The following is a 22776-nucleotide window of genomic DNA, read 5'->3' on the forward strand; positions in this document are numbered from 1 at the left end:
CACATGTTCGTTTTGATGTGGCTAGTCTGAAGTAAGTGAATGCAAACACATATGCTTTTGGTCAACCTAGTGATGACACTGCCATGGCTCAAGCTCTGCTTTTGCTATGCTTGTAAAGCTAATGGGATTTTTGTATCTCTTTACTAAATATTGTATTATCAAATGAAAAAATAGTTGCATAAAATTGCTTCCACACAAAAGGGACTTTTCTGAAAGGCTTGCTTGGTCTTCCCCATTAAGCAGCCCAGTTTTTGTTTGTAATGAAAAGTACATGACACGCTCCTTCTCAGGCATGTGGGCTTTAGCTTCTTCCTAGTACTGCCAGGCCAGGCTTTGTCTGGAAACTGAGCTTACATCACCTGTTCCTAAAACCCTTACTCTAGGGATAGTCCTTAGGGGGCTGTACTGACAACCCCCCTGCCAAGTCTCTCCAGAAGTGGGCTTTTGTGTTAGGCAAGAGTTCTCAGAGAAGATGCACATTGTGAAATTAAGCACCAGATAGACAGAGGAAAAAGACTTCTGTTCTTCACACCCTCAATTCCTACCAGCAAGTCACCAGGGCTTCTCACCAGGGTTTCCAATGTGTAGAGGTTAGAAACTATGTAGGACCACAAGGAAAGGATGGTGTTCATCCTCTCCATTGCTTTCTTCCTGAGAGTAGACAGGGGTGTGAGGCTGCCCTCAATGAGTCCAAGCAGAATGACTTCTTGCTGGGAAACTGGGGGCAGCTGGGCACTGGGCCTAGTAAGGCCTGAGGTTTCCTTCCATATGGTAATACCAGAGCCTTACCCATTAAGGGGCTCAGAGGCAATGTCTGTGTACTTCATCTCTATGCTTGAGCCACTGCAGACAGACAGAGCTGCCTTATCTGCTTGTGATTGTAGGGTTTAAATAGACCTACTGCTGCTGCTTCTACATGCAGATCTGACAGAGATTAAGCCATGTGTGCCTAGGGCCTGAGCACAGAGCCAGGATTCCAGCATTGTGCTCTTGCCCAGCATAAACATAATACCTCAAGGAGTGATCTTCCCCCCTTTGGCCTATACATGCATCAGTGGACATGGAGGATTTTGTATTTTCATTTTTTCTGTCCCAAACTCATAACTCAAAGCCTTTCACAGCAAAAAGCATGCAGACTGAGCTATTTCTCTGTTTCCTGGAGAAACACATAGGTGAGAAGGGGAGCATTTAACCTCAGTGCAAGCATCAAATCTGCAGTCTTGAGTGCTGTGCCTGTAAGTCTGTTGATAGTTTTTCAAATCATAGACTAACTCCATGTTATGAGCAATCATAATCCAAGCAAAGGGTAATAGGCCTCAATGGTTTAACCACTAATTTTGGAAAACATTAGACTATTCCTGCTTCTCAGCTTGACTCACTGAGGATTGTGTTCTCATTCCTTAAAGAAGGAAAAGGATCACACACTCATTTTCTATTGCTGTGTAACAAGTTACCACAAATGTAGTGATTGAAAACAGCACCCGTTTATTATTGTTTCACAGTTTCCCTAGGTCAGAAGTCAAGCATGGCTTAGCTAGGTCCTTGGCCTTGATTGTCACAAAGCCAAACCCAGATTTGTGGCCAGCTGGGCTGTGATTAGGAGGCCATGGAGGAGTCTATCTCCAGGCTTACTCAGGTGTAGACAGAACCTACTTGTTTGTACATAGAAACTTAGTGTCTCTTTCTTGTTGGCTCTCAGCAGGGTTTGTTCACAGCATCCAAAGGCCACCTACATTCCTGTCACATGGCCCCCTCCATCATGAAAGTCTGGAATATGTGTGGAAACCTCATGCTACCAAACTTTCTGATTTCCTATTCTGTTGCTAACTGGATACCTCTGATTTTTTTTCTTGCCAGTACTAGAGTTTGAACTTAGAGCCCCACACTTGGTGAGTGTGCTTGCTCAGCTGACCATCTACCACTTGAGCCACATTTCTAGCCTAGTTTTTGCTAGTTATGTTGGCATTGGAATCTTGCAAACTTTTCTGCCTGGGCTGGCTTCAAACACAATCCTCTGGATCTCAGCTTCTTAAGCAACTAGAATTATAGGCATTAGTCACTGGTACCCAGAAAATGCGGAGAAGCACCCTGGGACCGCCAAATCTCTCTCTCTCTCTCTCTCCCTGTCTGTTTCTCTGTGTGTATCTCTCTGTCTCTGTCTCTGTCTCTCTCTGTCTCTCTCTGTCTCTCTCTGTCTCTCTCTCTCTCTCTACCTACCTGATTTTAAAAGGGTGTATAAGCCAGGCTTGGTGGCTTATGCTTGTCATCCTAGCTGGAGATCAGGAAGCATGGTTTGAGGCAAGCCTGAAGAAAAATTTCACCAGCCTTTATCATCCATGACTGATGTGGTGGTGGTGGTACCTGTCATCCCATCTATGTAGAAAAGCACAAGTAGGGCGATTATACTTCAAATTGTCCTGGACATAAACTGAGGCCTATCACAAAATTAATACAAAAGAGATGGCAGAGTGGCTCACCTGGTAGGGTTCTTGAATTGTAAGTATGAGGTCCTGAGTTCAAATCCCAGTACCACCATAAAAATGGGCTGGTTTGATTAAAAAGAGCCCACCTTATTAAATGTCCATATTTTAAAGTCAACTGACCTAGTACTTACATTGCCATTTTGTACAATCCCTTCACAAAGGTATTTCCTTTAGTATTTGAATAAATACCCAGGGCCATCTTTCGTCTTCTGCCCACCACTGAGTAGCATAGAGAAATCAGCCTCAAATCTGTGCTTACCTTTTGCAGAACCCCCACGAAATCCCTGTTGTCAATATAATCTCTACTCTTGTCTCTACCAGTGAGTCCTGGGGATCCTGAACCTGAACCGGAGGCAGAGGCGGGGCAGGTTGCAGATGAAGCCAGCCAGGACATAGCCTTGGCCCCAGGGGGAGCAGAGAGCGAAGGGGAGCGGGCACTGGAGCCAGAGCCAGAAGAAAGATCCTCCCTCAGTGAGAAAGAGAGACAGAACGAGGAGGTGAACGAGAGGGACAACTGTTCCGCCTCCAGCATCTCATCCTCCAGCAGCACGTTGGAGAGGGAGGAGAAGGAGGACAAGCCCTCCAGGGACAGGGCAACTGGTAAATAACACCTTTTTTTTTCAGTCAGCATGTTCCAGTGAGCGCCCGGCAGAGGACCAGGTCTACTGCAGAGTTTAGGCTGCTCTCTGAGCTGACCTGCGGCTGTGGCAGCAGCTCCTTCCCACCCAGCCATTGCACAGTGCCACAGTGACAGCCACCCAGCTGCTTCCTGCCTCACAGACAGGTGGCCCCAAGCCCTCTGCCCATAGCAAAAAGAGTCCAGATAATAGAGTTTTCCATAAGACAGCTATAAAAAAGAAATCCTTATTTCCTTCTAGTTGTTTAATTGTAATCATAACAACTAGCCTTTTTAAGTTCCTAATTTAAGTTTAGAAACATGTAATGTGGGAACTACATGGATTGTTTTAGATTGTTTAAGCATGATAACTGGACCTTTCAGAAAGGAGTTTGTTTTAAATGAGACGAATGTTCCATTCAAATATGATTCACTTCTAGACTGAAACATACAGAACTGAAGTAGTTTCCTTGATTATACTCAGGATCATTCTTTTAGTAGGATATGTGCATGCTTTCCTTTGTGGAATTGTGTTTTTTTTTCAGAATTATGCCTGATATTCATTCAGTTTACTTGTAAGAGGACTAAGTGGAATACTAGGTTGTGGGTTTGGCTCCGGAGGACCTCACCTGAGTGAAGGGAGGAACCACTGAAGGTTGTAGAAGTTGGACATCATTTATACCACCTGGGACACCACAAAAGTCTAGTTTAGTTATCCTGCCAATAACTTGTGTGCTGTTGAGGTGGTAGGTTAACAAGCATGCTGCCTTCCTCAGGTAACACTCTTCACCATGGAGGCATAGATTATGGGCTAGCCTTATTAGACTCATTCAACTAAGGGACTCATTCAACTCTCAGAGCTTCCCAATGACTTTCCAGCAAGTACCATGACCCTCTCATGGCATGTTAGTTTCAAATAATGGATCATACTGTCTTTTAGTAGACCTGTCAGCCTATCTGTCTGAGCTTAAAATAGTTCCTATTTCAATTTTTCTAAGTTAGAATATACTACTGGGTTTTTATTCTATTACCACTTACTCTAATGCAATAAGAAAGGACTGAAATATCAGAAATGATTACACTGAAACTTTTCTGTTACATATGCTAGTAATTTACTTTCTTTAAAAAATCAAATTACAGTCTCAAAATTCTCTCTGTATTGTTCACGTTTAATGGAATTATGGCATTGTACAGGATGTAAGGTAAGTCTTCTTGAACAATTTAGTCTCTTGAAAATGGTTTATGTATTATAAATAGTGTCAAGAATCCATCATATTTGTGTTTAGCAGGGTCAGAACATATCAGCAAGTTGGAGTAGTAAAAATAAGAACAGGGACAGAACTTTCTTGGATCAGATTATGCCATATTCTTCCAAATAAGGACAGCTTTCCAAAAATGGAGACTCTGTTCCCAGTGTAGAACCATTGACTTTCGACCAATGTGAGTGTTGTCCAAGTGTACAGACTCAGGAATTAATTGGGGTTTAGCAGAGACGTTTTTCTTCATTCCAGTGTTACTTGCTGTAGATAATGGGTTCCAAACAAATCTCACCACTCACAAGCACCTTCAGGAGCCTCATCAGGGAAGCTCTGGCATGATAGATTTTGCTTTTCAAAATATTCTCAGTTAAATTACAAAAGAACTTTGAAGACAATTAAAACCATTCCATTACTTCCACTGACTGCACCTGTTACTAACATGTGGGTTTGTAGAGCTGGAAAGAAATTCAACTTTTTTCAGTTGGGTAGTTTTATTTTTGTTGCGTATGGTTCTCTCTATGGCATTAGTGTGAGAGGCTTTATCCTAGAATTGATAATACTTTGTATTATTATCCTTTGCTAACTCTAAAATACCAGCTTGATGGGCTGGGGATATAGCCTAGTGGCAAGAGTGCCTGCCTCGGATACACGAGGCCCTAGGTTCGATTCCCCAGCACCACATATACAGGAAACGGCCAGAAGCCGTGCTGTGGCTCAAGTGGCAGAGTGCTAGCCTTGAGCGAGAAGCCAGGTACAGTGCTCAGGCCCTGAGTCCAAGGCCCAGGACTGGCAAAAAAAAAAATAAAATAAAAAATAAAAAATAAAATAAAATACCAGCTTGATAAGAATAGAGATACCTGTCTTTTTCATTGTAGTTATGTGTCCCAAACATAATAAGATCTCATTAAATCATCAGTGAATAAATGAATGAAGAGTTGTCTAGCTGCCATCTCTGATAGGTGTTGTAAGTTTTGCTTTTCTCCGCACCTGTCAGAAATAAGGTGAAATAATATTGTTGGGCGTAGAGCTAGTCATCTGTATGCCCTGAGCTGCTATCTCCCATTGAAGGTAAAGATGCAATCTAAGTCAGTAGAATACTCTTTCCAGGAAGATAACAATAATAGTAATGAACTTCTTACCTCATATGCAATAGACACTCTTGCTGAGGTGGCAATAGCACACATCAGGTTGCTGAATATTTACCTCTATCAAGTCCTGCTTGCTACCCCTACAAAACATGTCTACCTGCTAAAAGAGACCAAGCAGGATCCCAAATCTAGAAAATAATACTCAAAACATCTAAAACAAAATTGAAAATCACTTAACATGGCAAGAACTGGTACGATCATAAATTGAATAGGAAAAGACAGTCAACAGATGCCAATGAGATCAGTTAGATGTTGGAAATATGTGATAAAGATTTCAAAGCAGCCATTATAATGTTGCTTTACCAATTCAGAAAACAGGAGAAAAATAGCAGAGAGATAAAAAGTATTTTTTAAAAAGCATTCAAAGGGAAATTAATACAACTAAAAATATAATAAAGCAAATACATACTGTTAGAACTGAAAAATATAATACTTAGTGATAAGCTTAATACTCAATAAAGACAACAAAGGAAATATTCATTGAGCTAAACAACAGAGACGTACACAGGGAAACCCTTTTGGTTGCTTTTAGACTGGTGGGATTATAAGATAAACATCCATGTGCCTAGAGTCCGAGAAAGAGAGAAGACAAAAATTACAGAGTCAAAACAATGTTTGATAAGGGAAGTTAGTATGTTGTATTCCCTAATCACTAAAAGCAACTGTATGAAGTCAAAGACTTAGAAACTCTATTGAAATCCAAATGAGTTTCTAAGAAATGTTTAAATATTCCACAGGGGACCAAGAGAGGAGGAACAGGAACTGAAACCAAGTAAAAGTAGTATGGCAGATGTGTTATAAGTGCTAACAGTTCAATGTCCCTTGGCATTAAGAAAACAACTGGCAAAGTGAATTAAGAAAAAAATGAATTATATGCTCTTTGCATAACAAAACTCTTTGCAAACATAATGATATATGATTGACAGTTAAAAGCTGAGCAAAGATACGTGAAAAGAAATCAATGAAGGAAGTAAAATAGGCAAGGAAAAGCCAGAAAAATAATACCTGTATACTTCTTGTTGCCAAAATAAGAAAGGCCAGCATTTCCCAAAAAATGGAAAAAGATCTTGACCATCTGTTAAGAACAACTCAGCCACCTGGCATCAAAGCCATCTTTCTCCCTTATCAAGGAAAACTGCTGGCTTGAACCAGGACTTGTGGCAAGTATAAGTGATAAGTGGCTGGATTTGGGATACAACATAAAGCTGTAGTCAACAAGATGCCTTGCTACATTGGATGTGAGGATTAAAAAACAAAACAAAACAGGAGTCCATAAACGGTATTAGCAGCAAGATGGAGCAAGTCACTATAGCTGGGAAAGAAAACCTCTGGAGGAGAAGTAGCTATGGTAAGGGTTGGGACAGAAGACCTGTTGATGGTGATGAAAGCCTTGAGACTAGGTGAGGTGGTGACTACAAAAGGTAGGTAAGTGAAGAGATGATATCCAAAGTCATTAACAGTTTGAAGATAAGGAGGACCTAGCAAAGGAGATTGGGAAGGAAGAGACAGAAAGAAGCAACCAAAGCAGGTGAGTGCTGTATTCTGGAAGGATGTATGTGAAAGAGTGATGGGCAAAGTAAGTCTGGTGTAACAAGAAAGGAATAATTATGTGATGTACATGCTAGGCCTGAGTATTTTTGCTCAAGGCCGGTGCTCTAGAAGTTGAGCCACAGCTCCATTTCCAACTTTTTGCTGGTTCATGAAGATGAGTCTCGTAACTTTGCTACCTGGGTTGGCTTTGAACTGTGGTCCTCAGGTAATCAACCTCCTGAGTAGATAGAATTACAGGCATGAGCCATCAGTACCCAGTGAAAGGAATAGCTTTGAAATGAATTCAGACCAAAAGCACCAGTTACCTTAGTTGCAGAAAGAATAAAAAGAGAAATTAGACACACTGGACAAACAATTCTTGGAAGCGATTGTATGCATTAAAGGAAAAGACAAAGGCTTTATTATAGATGGAGATGTAAGGGGAGAAATTATGACATTTGTTCCTGTGTCAGGAGAAAGGGTCTAGTGGGAGGAGCTTAGGAGATTCAGAACAGAAATCCTCGGTGTGGTTTCTTTGATGCAGACAGAGTTGTTGAGTGACAGTGTGTGAGTAGTCACAGGAGACAGGCTGTGTCCTGGGATTCAGCTGCAAGTGGGAGGCTGGTGGTAAAGCAGAGGCTCTGGAAGATCTCTTCTGACTTGGTCTGTTAAGCTGCTGAATGAGAAAACAAGGCTTGGGATAGATGGAGGGGGGGAAGCATGGAAAGGGAGGGAGTAGAGAAGACTGCTAAGCAATAAGCCCCTTTGAGATAAGGAGCCAGGAACTTGAAGTGCAACCAATGACCTGGACTGTGTGATACCCAATCACAATCTAGGCAAAGACAGTAACTACACAGTCTCTCCAAAATCTTCCCTGGGCCAGAGAGCCTGTTGCTCCTATACTGTTGTTCCTATATAGTTAGGACATAGTCCTTTGGCTACCTGTGTCTGGGTCCTGACTAGCTGCCATGCCCAGGAGCAGTGTTGCACCTGGAAGAGGCCTGGAGCAGGTAGGTCATCAGCCATGACCACCTTTTGCTTTGATTGCTTTGTTTTAGTGCCTTCTCTGAAGTCAGTTGTATGTGCTCAGCCTTCATATTGTATAACTGGGTTTTCTCCTAGAAAGCTGCCTTGAACTCTCTTACTTCTTCTACCCTATGTGCTTTCAGGATTGTGGCCCACAGGCATTCAGGATGCAGGTGTAAATGGACAGTGTGGCGACATCCTCACCAACAAACGGTTCATGCTGGATATGCTGTATGCCCATAACAGAAAGTCCACCGATGATGAGGAGAAGGATGAGGGCGAGACTGGGAGGACAGAGCAGGAGGTGGAGGCCATGGCCAGCCTTGCCAGCAGAATATCCACACTGCAGGCCAACTCTCAAGCCCCAGAAGAGAGCATTAGGAGGGTGGACGTGGGCTGTTTGGACAATCGGGGCAGTGTGAAAGCATTTGCTGAGAAGTTCAACAGCGGGGACCTGGGAAGAGGTTCTCCCTCTCCTGATGTAGAGGCCAGTGACAAGAGTCCAGAAACGGCCCCCGCACAACTGAAGACAGAATCTGACTACATCTGGGACCAGCTCATGGCCAATCCAAGGGAGCTCAGAATTCAAGACATGGATTTCACTGACCTAGGGGAGGAAGATGATGTAGATGTCCTAGACATGGACCTGGGTCCCAGGGAGGCCCCCGGGCCACCTCCCCCTCCCCCACCCATTTTTCTGGGCTTGCCACCTCCACCTCCTCCACCCCTGTTAGACAGTGTGCCTCCCCCTCCAGTCCCCAGTAATTTATTGGCTCCTCCTCCTCCAGTGTTCAATGCTCCTCAGGGCTTAGGGTGGTCCCAGGTACCCAGGGGTCAGCCTGCATTTACTAAGAAAAAGAAGACTATCCGTCTGTTCTGGAATGAAGTCCGGCCCTTTGAGTGGCCTTGTAAGACCAACCGCCATTGCAGAGAATTCCTGTGGTCGAAACTGGAACCAATTAAGGTAGACACTTCCAGACTGGAGCATCTGTTTGAATCTAAATCCAAGGAACTGTCTGTCACAAAGGTACGACTGGGCTCTAGTATGCTTCTCAATTTGCAATGGGAGTAGTTTGAAGAGATTTGTTCTGTCTAAAATACTCTGCTTCTGGTGGCTTTGGCTATTTGGTAGCATCTCTCTACTGGTATAAACTCACCTTTACCAGAGTTTTCTTGTGCCACATGCAAAGTAGCTTTTTAAAGAACTAGAGAGCCATAAGCAAAAGACAAGGTTAGCCATGTGTGAATGTTAACTAGAAAAATGTTCACTTGCTCAATTACAGCTAATAGTTGCACATTGGATTTCAGCTGTAGCCATTAGATGCTTTTGCAAAGGCAATTAATTCAAGTGATGTTTCTTTGATAAACCCCTGAGTCAGCATGTTGCAGCCATCTAAATGTGCTCCACTAGCCAAATATTTAGCATACTAATAGTACCTCCCATGCATCAAGGTTAGTTTTTGTAAATGTTGGAGGACTTGCAGACTTCGTCACCATGGTACTGTAACAGGGATGTGATATTCATGTACATGAAATAACTTGGCATCAAGTTAGAAAGTTGTGATGAGGGAAAAGTGGATAAAAAACTGAAAGATGCGGCATCACAGTTTATATTTCTCATTATTCAGTGATTCAATAATACCTCTTTTACTTATCTCAATGTAATAGCTCCTTCTCCTTTTAAAATCCACATGAAGGTTCTTAAATGACTTGCTGCTCTTTGCTAGATGGTGTTTACCCTCGTGTCTATTTCTGCTCAGTCACAGTATAGACTGGAATCTGAATCATTTCAAGCCTTACGAATCTCAAGTCAGAATGAAAATTTCCTCAGTGGTAAATCCAAACTGCTAAAAATCTAATATAAAAAATTATACCCAGCCAGTCCAGTCCTTCAAAATGCGCCTGTTTTTTGTCCTCTCTAGAGAGTAATGCCCAAGAAGTAAGAGCTGGACACCCACCAATTCTTGACTTGCCTGTGTCCTGACTTTTTTTCTACCCTAGTTCCACGTGGTGCTAGGCCACCCACATGCTCCTGTCCCATTCTCACATTCATTCTTACACTTGGGGAAGAAACTCAGCTGGGAGTAAGACAGCAGTTTGTGGTTGCCAGGACCTACCCACAACCTGCCTTGTTACCTCTACCCTCCAACACACTGACCCAATTGGCCAGTCTTTCCCGCCCCCCACCCTCCTCCACTGCCCCCCCCCCACCTTCTTGGCTTATTTGGCTAACTATGCTTCTTCACTTCTTGTGGTTGCTTATCACCCTTGAGGGCTGCTGGGATTGGCTGCTTCTTGATTCCAAGTTGGGAGGGATAAAACGGAGTAGCAGTTTGGCATGAAGGCACTTCTGACAGCCTTTTTGCAGAAGAAATGGTGAGATTAACTTTCCTTAAGAAGATACAACTGACTACATCTCCTGCCTCATTCCTCTTGGTCCTAACTGTGGCTGATTCAATTGATGATGAGATTTTTGGCTTCTGTCCTCTCAGTAGCCCAAATTACATTCTTCCCCCAAGTAAAATGCTATAGTACCTAGCTAATGGGTAAATATTTGTCTACTTCTTGTAAAGTGGAAACAACAAGAAAAAATGATCCATAGTCAGCCATTCGTAACTGTACGTTTCCACATCTGCAGATTCCACCATCAACAGATGGAAAATGCTTAAAACATATGCATCTATCCTGAACATACACAGACTTTTCCCTTATAATAATTCCCTAAACAATACAGCATAACACCTACGTTCATACCATTTTAATTATAATAGGTAGTGCAATGACAATTTAAAGTATATGAAAAGATATGTGGAAAATATATGTTAATACTTGTGCCATTTCACATAAGGAACATTTTCATCTGAGGAGTGTGGTATTCCCCAGGGGATTCTGTAACCAGTTCCCCAAGGGACCTAGGTACTGATGGACAACTATCCCAAAGAATTTACCAAATTTAGAATGTTCTTCAATGAGACCTAAGAGCCTTTAGACCTTTGGGTTTTTGTTTTACTTGCAAAACCATTTGGTGTAAACCAACTGAACAACTAACTCATGGGGGGAGAGGGAAAAGGGGAGGGGAGAGGGGAGAATGAGGGAGGAGGTAACAAACAGTACAAGAAATGTACCCAAGGCCTAACGTATGAAACTGTAACCTCTCTGTACATCACTTTGACAATAAATAAGCAAAAAATTTAAAAAAATTTTTAAAAAGAATAGAAAATACGAGCAGGAGATTTTGGAAAAGGTTACAGAAAAGAATGCAAATTAGGATTAACACTTCACATTGGATAGGAAAATCAATTTTATATACATTACCAATTTCATTTATGTTTCTAATCGTTGACTGTGATTTTCATAAAACATAGCTGTAAATGGCTACTTCTGGCTCATGACAGTTTTTTTTAACTAAACACAATAGACTGAAAGGAAAAATAAAGTTGACTTCATAGGACAGTGCAAGACAAAAGGAATTGGGTTTAATTTTCATTGGAAATGAACACCCAGACCAAAGTTATAAAACGTCAATGTAATCATTCAGGTCACCCCTAAGCTGTGACTCATAAGTCAGATCTAGGGTTCACTTAATGAACATGATAAAAACACAAAGATGTGGTTTTTGGTTTCTTTTCAAAATAATTTTGGAAACAGGATCCACTTTTCTTTCAGAACATTACACACACACACACACACACACACACACACACACACCTTTTTAGTAAGAGATTTTCATTGTGTTTTGGAGACAAATCCTGTGCTAAAGTCTACCATGTTTTGCTTCTGATGCTGGTAGGAGATATGGTGAATAACTGGAGAGAGTGGCCCCTGAGAAAGATATCAGGGCAGAAAGGTCTGGAAGGTCTGGATTCAACAGGATCTTGAAGAGCCCCAGGATTTGGACTTCCAACTTTTGTGCATCATATGGAAGAGCAAGGTCCCTTCTACTCACAAAAGCACTTTATTCATCCCAGATTATACCAGGCCAAGACAAGCATAGAGTGAAGGAAGTGACCAGAAAGAAAGGGACTTAGTTTCCCCTTGGGAGACCTGATGTTGCCCTACTGTTTTGAGTTTATTGGGCCTATCATGGAGAGGGAGAGAGTTTCCAGGATAGATGTAGTGAACTTTATTTTGTCTTAGAGTTTCAGAATATATTAGAAACTATACCCAAGCAAACATAGAATTGATGATTTAATTGGTCAAAGGATGAACCTTAGTCTAGGTGATTTTTAAAGCACCTCAGGGATTGTTAAGTATGGTCTAAGGCTACACATCACTGACAAAATGTCAAATGGGACACCAAAGGAGCATTGCACTCCTGACTGCCTTCCATAGTCATGTTTCTAACCTGTTTTCTTTTCTTGAGAAAAGATATGTACCTCCCTGGGCTATAATCATTGTTAGGACATAGGGAAAATGTTATTTTACTTGGCACTAAAAAGCCTAAATCCTACCTGGACATTCCAAACACAACTTTTCATACTATCATAATAGCACAATTAGCAAGTCTTGTGTAACTCTGCTTGTTAGGATAGCACACCGAACTAATGCAGAATGTCTGTCTTACTGTTCAGCCATTGATCTTTGCTTGGCTTTCAAAGAGGAAATTAAAAGTTTTCTTTGTTGTTGTTGTTGTTGTTTGCCTAACTTGATAAGGCAAGCCAATTCTGGCAAGAAATTTTGTTGCTAATGGGTTTTATTGCCTTTATTTAGGCTTAGTTTTTGTTTGTGTGTTCTTGGAGGATATTCTCCCCTTGGTGCTTAGCTATGTACCTCAACACTCCCTTTTTTGCAAGACTTTGGGAAAATTCCATAGTTTGCCCCATCCTCATGAGGACATCTGTATCACTGTATCCTTGACTGTCACAGTTTTGAAAATCCCCTGTGGCATGAGTCTGTTGGCAGTGTGCAGTAAGGAAGGATTATTTACCATTTCTTGAGGTGCCTTGCTGAACCAGACCAAGACCTAACAGTGATGCTGAGAAGTATGTAGAGGCCAGTGGCCTTCAAAGAAGCATTCTGAAACTTAACAATGTTCTTTAAGACCCTCAGAATTCACTTTCTGATCTTGGAGTGGCTAAATTTTCTAGGTCCTATCTCTTGGGACTTTTGGTCTAGAAAATGGATCCTTAACCCAGCCAACCAGCAGGTGATTCTGGGCTACATAGAATAGGCAGAGCTCTTCCCTTAAGCACTTAACAATAGCTAGTAATAGTTAGCTATCTCCTCTGTGATTCATTTAAGTCCTATAACTCTTTTAGACCTCGGTGCTTTCCATTTGAGACATCATCTTAGATAGGCTCTCCTCTGTCTTCCTACAGATTGGTCCCTCACCTTCTTGGGCAAACTTGAGAAAAAGGAGCTAAGTTGCCTTAATGACTATTTTTCTGTCCTTCCTTTCTGTTCCTCTGGACACAGAGTGACCTCTGTCTGGACTGTCTTGGCTGTTCACACCCCACTCCCTCTCCCTGCAGTGTTCTTGGCCAAGTCAAAAACAAAAGCCTTACATGGCATCTGAGCCCAAAGCATATCTCCAGAAATATCTTCGTCTCTGGTGGGAAAGGCTTATGGTGGGTATATTGGAGGCTCTTCTGTAGTTGCAGCTTTGAAGGGAAAGCTTTGCCACATGCGTTCTGGTTAAATAGACTTTCTGGAACTAAAACAAGGTTTGCTTCCTCCCTGCAATGCACCTTACTTCTTAAAGAATCAATTTCCTTTTCTCTTTGTACACTTCTTGGAAGTGTACTCCTTGTACACTTTGGGGAAGAAGCATGTTCAGAGATAGCCCCATGGTGATTTACCCCATGCTGCCTTACACACACCCCTCTGCTGATCTGTCCCACAGGTAGTTTTCCTGTTTTCACATTCAATCATCCCTGGAACCTTGGCCCATAGGTATTCCTTCCAATATCCTTTCCTCCCTAGTAGTTCTTGAAAATTGTTGAAGAGGACGGAGGTTTGAGATAAAAGGATTAAGATAGGCACCTTTGATTTCTGTTGCCCCAAAGCTGATCTGTGATGTTTGGAGCCCTCAGCCCATCCTAAGGACTGAGCACTTGGGAAGAACCTAGGAAATGACTATTTCAGGAGATGGTATAGTAAAAGGAGATGATAAATAAATGTGAAAAGATGTACAGCCAATTTGAAAGAGACTGTTGAAAAACTGAGTTTGTTTCTCAGCCTCTTCTTCTGCTTCTATTTAGGCTGGCCATCATTGACCTTCACTTACAGTGTCTGGAGATTGCAGTCCATACTGGTGGAGAGCTGAGTGAGCAGCAGTGATTTCCTAGGATATAAAATACCACCACCCTATGCCAATTTTTAGCTGTTTCCATCTAGCCTCTGTTCTTATTTCTCCCTGGGCTTTCCTAAGAACTATTCACTTATCATTTTGGTTTATTCTGTTTATAGTTATATCTTGGGTTCCATATTAGAGTCACTAATCTTGCTGTCTTTTTTAAATGTTTTTTTCTTATTTATTGTCAAAGTGATATACAGAGAGGTTACAGCTTCATACATTAGGCCTTGGGTACATTTCTTGTACTGTTTGTTACCTCCTCCCTCATTCTCCCCCTCCCCTCCCCTTTTCCCTCTCCCCCCATGAGTTGTTCAGTTGGTTTACACCAAATGATTTTACAAGTATTGCTTTTGGAGTCATTTGTCTTTTTATTCTTTGTCTCTCAATTTTGACATTCCCTTTCACTTCCCTAGAATGACCTGGACCATCATCTAAGAGCTTTGTCTATGCTATCATAGTGTCTATTGTATCCCAACTATCTTGGTGCCTATGCTCCATTGTCTATCAGTTTTATAGTAGGTGCTTATAGACAGTTGGGTAGATACTACATATAACTCTAGTTTTAAAGAATATTTATGTTGTAAAATACATGTATTTTATATTTTTCCTAATTCTAAACGCAAACTTTATGGCATTTTGATGGGCTTACTTCAAATATATATGTTGGATGAGAGATATCTAGCACATTTATAAATTAAGACTTCCTATCTGGAAATAGGATTTTTTTCATTTATCCAAGCCTCTTTTATATTTTAAGAAAATCATATTTTATTTCAGTAGACCCTGCTTTGTACTGATATTTCAAGAGCTATTCTTTCCTTTTTTGAGTGCTATGTGAAGGGCATTTGTCTGGTCTGTGATCTATCAAATGCAAAATAAATTTCTTCTTTTGGCAATACTAGGGTTCTTGAACTTGAGACCATGCACTTGTTAGGCACTCTGCCCTTCAGTGTCTCTCTCTCTCTCTCTCTCTCTCTCTCTCTCTCTCTCTCTCTCTCTCTCTCTCTCTCTCTCTCTCTCTGTCTGTCTCTGTGAGTCCTGAGGCTTGGACTCAGGGCCTGAGCACTATCCCTGGCTTCTTTTTGCTCAAGGCTAGCACTCAAGCTCCTAAGCCACAGCACCACTTCTGGCTTTTTCTATATATGTGGTGCTGGGGAATCAAATCCACAGCTTCATGTATGTGAGGCAAGCACTCTACCCCTAGGCCATATTCCCAGCCCTCTTTCAGATCTTTTAAATTTTGTTATTGTTTTAATAGGGTCTTTTTGGTCTGGCCCATCTAGACCACAGTTCTCATATTTACACTTCCTGTGGAGCTGGGATAATAGGAGAGTGCCACTCTGCCAACTGTTTATTGTTTGAGATTGATGAGTGGGAGATCTCTGTTAATTCTTTCCTCAGGTTCACCTTGAACTACAGTCGTCCCGACCTCAGCCTCCCAAGTACCTAAGATAGGTGTAAGATACCACACTGAGCTGTAGATGTCCTAGATCTTGTCTTTACCTTCTATTTTACCTTTTATTTTCCTGCATATCTCATGTCTTCCTTCTAGGTGCATTCACAAGGCCATTTGTGTTTCCTGACCTTCACAAAGACCAAAAACTGTTCTTTCTCTGGCTCCTGCTTTATTTACCCTCTTTATCATCCTAATTTATTTAACTATAAACCAGGGACCATCATGGCTTTTTAATGAAAGAAATGCAATAAAGAAAGGAAGTCTGAGAGAGTTGTCAAGTGCAGGATGGATAGGTTATGAGGATAAGAAGCCAGAAGCATGAGGTTTGTGGCAGGCTGCTCTGAGAGACTGGGTGCTGAGCACCCCACTTCTGAGAGTGGGGATGGCAAGAAGGGAGAAGGTTTTGAAGGAAAGGATGGTGGTTACACTGTTGTGGGACCATATTGAGGACCAAGTGATGTTCATTATTGCTGATTTGGGACTTTGATCCAGAAGAACAGTTGCAATGGATCAGAACTGATGACTGCTCTGACGTGGACATGCACTCTGAGAAGGTGGACAGTTATCTGTGAGACCAACTCTCCCTGTTGCCCTGTTGTCTCTTCTTGCTCAGTGGAGCTTGTTCAGGGAGCAGTGTACAGGAGATTATGTGGACATGTCCATTGGCACATGTGGTAAAAGTGCTGTAAGGTATAGAACCACCACATAGATTGTGCAGGTTATTTATCAAATATGGACATGGATTCTCAGGGGATAGGCTAAAATGTAAAACACCTTCTCTCCCAAGTTGTTGGTGAGCAGCTGATGGCCACAGAACTGCTCCTCCCCATAAGGTATCATATTTTTCTCATCTCCACTAAGGCTCTAGATGGGCTAGTTGGGTCTGCATGGGCCTGTCTCTGGGCTGTTAGAGTGATGAGGACTGTATGGACAAGAGGGTAAGGGCTAACAATGTCCAGGAAATCTGTCTTGCCATCTACGTGGCTGCATTCCTTATGCTCACAAGCTGTCTTCAGCTGTGCCTGCAGGCCACAAATCCACATTCTAAGCAGGAAGAAGGGGAAGGGTAAAAGGCATGGCTTATTGGCTAAATCTCTTTTTAGTCAGGAAAACAAAGCCAGAACCAAGTCACAGAGCCAGCTTTTAGTTAGATGCAAAAGGTGTGGGTAGGAAAGATGTTAACAGATACATTAACAACAACAACAAAAGCCAGGGATCTGCTGGTGATCTGGGAAGAAGAAATTAACTTGAGCAGGCTCCCACAAAACATGGAGTAGCAGGCACTCCAGCACCTCAGCATTGGCATTGCAGGTATAGCGTCCCTTTTCATTCCCTGTATTGAGCATTTATGTCAAACTTTTCTCATTTCTTCTTCCTAGTCTACATAAAATGTATTATAATGAAGGTGACTTAAAAGCTAACTTGAGAATCTTCAGGGGCTCCTATGGAAAACAAGGGCTTCCCTACAGAGCAGAGATGCATCTGTACCCATCTCCCTGGAAACCCCATTCAAAGCCCCTGGCCACACCCACAGGAATTGCCCCTCCTGGCCACCAGGCCCCAAAACAGCTGGGATGTTTTCAGTTGTTTTCTTCATGAAGAAATTTGAGTTGATTCCCAAATGCATATTTAAGGATCTAAAATAGAATTTTGCAAATTCAATTGGGAGGGCCCAGAAAGACTTCAGTAGGGCTTGAGTCTGTTTCTGTTTGAGGGCTCCCTGCCTCCAATATTGCAGGCCAGATTCTCCAGATGGCTCAGCTGTGTTTGGGCACAGCCAGGTTCCCCACTTCAAAGGAGACAGTAAGGCTGAATGGTGCCTTACTCAGTGAGTGCCTAGCTGCAGGCTAAGGTTAGAGCCTCTCCACTGGGTCATGAAGTCTTATAGGACTGGTCCCCATCAAATCCCAGCCTCATGCCTCAGAGTTCCCAACAAAACAAAGGAATTTTGCTCCTTAATCCCTTTCCCTTGAACCCCAGGAATGATACCAGGTCTTTAATAGGTCCAAAGATAAGGTCCCAGCTTGCAGACCCTGGCTGCTTGATGAGGTGAGTTCTAGTTGCCTGGAGTTGAACCCCTCCCATGTGAGCACACCTCCTCACCATGCTGAGTGTTTCTTCTCTGTCAGGATCTCTGCCACTTTCAGCTTCTTATGATTCACGGTGGTCATTCCCAGGGACAACATAAGCAAAAGCTGGAAACTTGCTGAGCCAGATCTCCTACCTCACCTATCCTCACCTCCATTGCTGTGTTCTTAGCTTTCTGACTGATGAAAGGTTGAGGGCTTGCAGCTGTGTCACAGCTCTGGCAGATGCCAAATGTCTCAGCACCTTACAACCTGCCTTTGCCTACTCTAAACTAGGTGACCTCAACAACAGAAATTGGTTTGTTATAGTTCTTAAGACTGGGAAGTCTAAAGAACAAGGTACTAGCTGATTCTACTTCCAGTAAAAATTCCCCTAGGCTTTCAGAGGCCACTTTTCTTGTAGTGTGGTGAAGTGAGCTAGTCTTCTGATCTCTTTTTGTAATGATACAAATTCCATCACAAGGTCTGTACTCTTGAGATCTCAGCCAAACCCTAAGTCTCCATTTCCAAATGCTATTGCATTAGGAATTATGGCTTCAACATATGAATTGGGAAGGATACACACATTCATTGTGTCACACAGATACACTGAGTATCAGCCATGTGCTAGCACTAAGCTAGCCACAGGGATGACGGAAGGACCAGGACCTGCCTCAGGGGTGGAGGAGAAGGGTACCCAGGCAAACTGAAGCCATGCTCTGTATGGGTTTGTCAAGACACCTTTGATTCCCTGTTCTCCTGCTTGGTCTCTGTGACCAATTGTCCATCATTCCTCTTCATCAGTATATGCCTTTTCAATTCTCTTGCTTGGAAAGCCCCAGTTCACCGTCCTCCAATGGGCAGCTGCACAGAGGGTTAAGTATGGCCACAAAGGTAGAGATACTCTGATCTAAAAGGCATAGAATATCTGAATCATGAGGGTGGTTCTGAAACAGTGCATCCTGGGATCTGAGAGGCTAAAAGGCCAACCACACTGGCCTTTCCTTCTTGATCTGTCTTCTCAGCATGTGTACTCACTTCTTTGGGCACACACCATATGTAGTGAGCCAACAAAGACACATTCTGACACCCCACAGTCCACAGGAAAAGAATTCTGAAAGATTCTACTTTGTTTTCAGTGCTTTTATGGAAAAACAGGATTGGTTTTTTATTTCCTTGCAAAAGATCACATTTTCCCCAATTGAAGGAAAATCAATTTCGTTTTGTAATGTGTCTGACTCGTGAAGTTCCATTGCTGACCCAAGCTTGGCAGCTTCTCAGAGTCTAATCCTTGATCTTTTTCTTCTGAGCTGAGCAGTAGCCAGTTCTTCCCTGAGCTGAACCAGGGCCATTTATTTTCATCTCTAAATAAGCAGTGAGTTTGAGTTTAATAATGAAACCCAGAAAGATCTCAAGATGATGCATTAATCTTTGATTTTCCTTATTTTATCACAAAGAAAACTGCTGCAGATGGAAAAAGGCAAGAGATCATTGTTCTAGATTCCAAGAGGAGTAATGCCATCAATATTGGCCTGACGGTCCTGCCCCCTCCAAGAACGATTAAGATAGCTATTTTGAATTTTGATGAATATGCCTTAAACAAAGAAGGAATTGAGGTAAGAGAAGTTCTGTCAAGCATTATTTGTATTGTTTAATAATAACATAAGTTAAAATTAATATTACAATATTGCCTCCAGTATGATTTCCTTTATTGGGTAGCTTGCCTTTTTTTTTTTTTCTTTATTTACCAGATTCAGAATATTGTCAATAGTTCTCTTACATGTTTCTTCTGGAGTGAGTGGTGGAGGTGAGCCTCACTTTGCCTGTGAGAATCCTTACTGGCTGGTTCATGTCTGGATCTCTCTCTGACCACATATGGCATACCTCCAAGTAGAAAAGGACTGCTACAACCTGCTTACAAGAGTGCTGGGAGGGGCTGGGAATATGGCCTAGTGGCAAGAGTGCTTGCCTCCTACACATGAAGCTCTTGGTTTGATTCCCCAGCACCACATATATGGAAAACGGCCAGAAGGGGCACTGTGTGGTTCAGTTGGCAGAGTGCTAGCCTTGAGCGGTAAGAAGCCAGGGACGGTGCTCAGGCCCTGAGTCCAAGGCCCAGGACTGGCCAAAAAAAAAAAAGAGTTTTGGGGTCTTCCTTCACAGCATTTCAAGCCAACTATGTGTTTTTTTTTTCCCACATCTGGGGTCCAAACTTGTGGCCTTGCACTCGCCAGGCAGGCGCTCTTTGGCTGAGGCAGATCCCCAGCCCTGGATTTTTTTTTTTAATATTGTAAATGTGGGGTTTCAATATGCTCTCCCTTCCATGAAAAGAACTCTGTTCCTCTCTTGGGCATTTGGAATATGGACAGTCATGTCTTAGTTGACTGTATCACTGGTGGACCTGAACGTCAAAAGCAGGGAGATGTTGGATGATGTAGCTGTTACTGTGTGGTAGGCAGTCCAGCTGGAGCCATGACTTATCTATTGTGCCAAGGTTCTTTTTCTTCTATTTGGCTTTATACTCTTTTCACCATGGGTTGGTGCCAGTGGATGCAGGTGAGATCTCTTATTCTAATTATGGAAGATGAATAAAAGAGGCACTTGCCAGCTCACAGATTCCTGCAGAGTTGTGAGATAACCTGAGGACCCACTGCATATTAGTGAGGAATCTTGACATGCCGCCTTGTGACATTGGGTGACATTCAACCCCCCCCATTACAAAGGAACCCTGGACTTCTTAAATTAGCCCATGATTGAGCCATTTACTCAGTCTTATTTGAAAATTTTGAGCATTCAGGAAAGCCTGACTCTAGAAAGGGAGAGCAAGACTTTTCCAGAAAGTTATATGTGAGGTAGCATACTCAGGCCACAGTGTCAGGCCCAGCCTAGGTGTGCAATGCAGTACGGGCAGGGGTTGCATCTCAGTAAGCCAGATGTGCTTTGTAAAGGAGAGACTACTAGAAAAGTTGTTCATGGGGACTTGTGCTGGGTTCAGTAGTATTCCTGACCCCCACGAAATCCATGCCTACCCAGAATGTAGCCTTACTTGGAAGTAGGATCTTATAGTTATAATCAAGTTAAGGTCATACTGAAATAGAATGGCTCTAAATCTGATGACTGATAAAGTATAATAAGAAGGATATTTGTTCACAGACACAGGGAAGAGAATGTCACTTGAATTTAGAGAACACACAGGGAGACACAGAATAGAATTCCTTGTGACGACATAGGCAGAAATTAGAGCAATGTGTTTACAAGCCAAGGAATGTCAAGGATTAAGGGCAAGCACCAGAAGCTAAAAAAGGGGAAAGAAACAATTCTCCCTTGGAGCATTTGGATAGAACAGGGCCCTGCTAAGCCCTTGATTGTGGACTTGTAGCTCCTAACATTGAGAATGAATTTGTGCTGTTCTAAGCTACCTAGTCTATGGCATATCATTATGGCAGTCCTATGCAAGGCCCAAGCACTTTGAGGAACATGTCTATCCTATTCTAGGAAGAGGTACTGGAAAGAATAAGCATTTTTTTTCAAGTTGGAAGGAAATAGTACTGCGAGTCCTGGTGTCTGGCAGCCAGCATATCCAAGTGGGCATGTGTTAGGACAGGGTAAGGGACAGTAGACAGATAAGAAGAGGCCTAGAGGCAGGTGTCAAGCAGCAGAGAGCAGCAGGCCAGACTTCTGTGTGAGGAATCTCTACAGGTCCTCACAGGGCAAGAGAGAAGAGCAGTGCCTGATGTTGGATGATCCTGGATGAACCACTTGTGAAGTGTCAACTTGGTGCACAGTCAGGCCATCCGATTTATGTAACAGGTCCTTTAGAGATTGCAAAAGCACAGATTTCCACATAAGGAAGCTTCAAATACAGCTAGAGCCAGCAAGACTGAAGATAAAAATGACAACTTCTCCTTTTAAAAATATTTCCCATTCCCATCCAGAGGACTTGAAAGCCTATCATGAGAGTCATTATTTTGGGTTTTGCTTTTATGCTTTTCTGAAATGTACTTCTCATTGGTTGAGAGAAGTTTCAGGCTCAGTAAGTTACTTAGATTTTAAAATAAACCACATTTTTCTTTTTCCTTATCTACCTGGCTTTAAGTTGAGCACCCTTTTGATTAGGAAGGAATGATGATAGTTACAGCAATGTTAATGAATAATGGAACAAACACAGCACTAGACCTGACCTTTATAAGTCTCAATCTGTAGGCCAGACACCAAGTAGGTGCTTACACAGATTCCCATCCATGAGTATGAAGTATATCCTCACAAGGCTTATGGTCCCTATCTTAAAGATGAAGGTGAATCCCAACATTTATCAGTCAATCTCACAGGCCTAGGGGAGGTAAAGGATGAGAGCTCCAGAACCTGAGCCCACAGTATGAGAATAGGGGTGGCTGACCCAGGAACAGACCTCAGGCCTGGGCTGTTTGTTCCCTGAAAATGAGAGATAATAACCTAGAAGACAACATAGTGCACCTCATAATGCTGCCTACAGGGTTCTTCCTGGGAATAGCTGAGACACAGAACATATGAAGGGAGAGGACTCAGGCACAGAATACACTAGTAAACCCTTGGGAGGAGGCAACAATTTAGATAAGAAATGTACTTGCCTTACATATGAAACTATAATCCCTCTGTTTTTTACTTTGACAATAAAGAAGGAAGAGGAGGGGGAGGGGGAAGAGGAGGGGGAAGAGGAGGAGGAGGGGGGGATTGTATTGTGTCAGAAGTCTTCAATAAACACATAGTCACAATAGCACTTGGAATTATGACACTTTTTTTAAAAAACAATTTCCTTCCAGAGCAGAGTTTTGCAAACTGAACCCTATGGACATTTGGGGCTTTACCTTCTTTGTTATGGGGTAGCCCTATGTGCTACAGGATATGCAGCAGCATCCAT

General features: G+C 42.4%; 1 protein-coding gene across 5 annotated transcripts in view; it reads left to right on the top strand.

The window, feature by feature from the left end:
• The window catches only part of Fhod3 (formin homology 2 domain containing 3), a 401480-nt gene that overhangs the window by 348898 nt on the left and 29806 nt on the right, over positions 1-22776 (top strand). For all 5 annotated transcript variants that reach the window (XM_048363540.1, XM_048363541.1, XM_048363537.1 and 2 more), the window contains 3 exons: positions 2805-3083; positions 8206-9089; positions 19337-19495. In XM_048363540.1, the coding sequence (XP_048219497.1) occupies positions 2805-3083; positions 8206-9089; positions 19337-19495 (1322 nt within the window). The remainder of the gene's footprint in view (positions 1-2804; positions 3084-8205; positions 9090-19336; positions 19496-22776) is intronic.

Source organism: Perognathus longimembris, chromosome 15 (genome assembly GCF_023159225.1).
Source record: "Perognathus longimembris pacificus isolate PPM17 chromosome 15, ASM2315922v1, whole genome shotgun sequence".
NCBI classification, from domain to species: domain Eukaryota; kingdom Metazoa; phylum Chordata; class Mammalia; order Rodentia; family Heteromyidae; genus Perognathus; species Perognathus longimembris.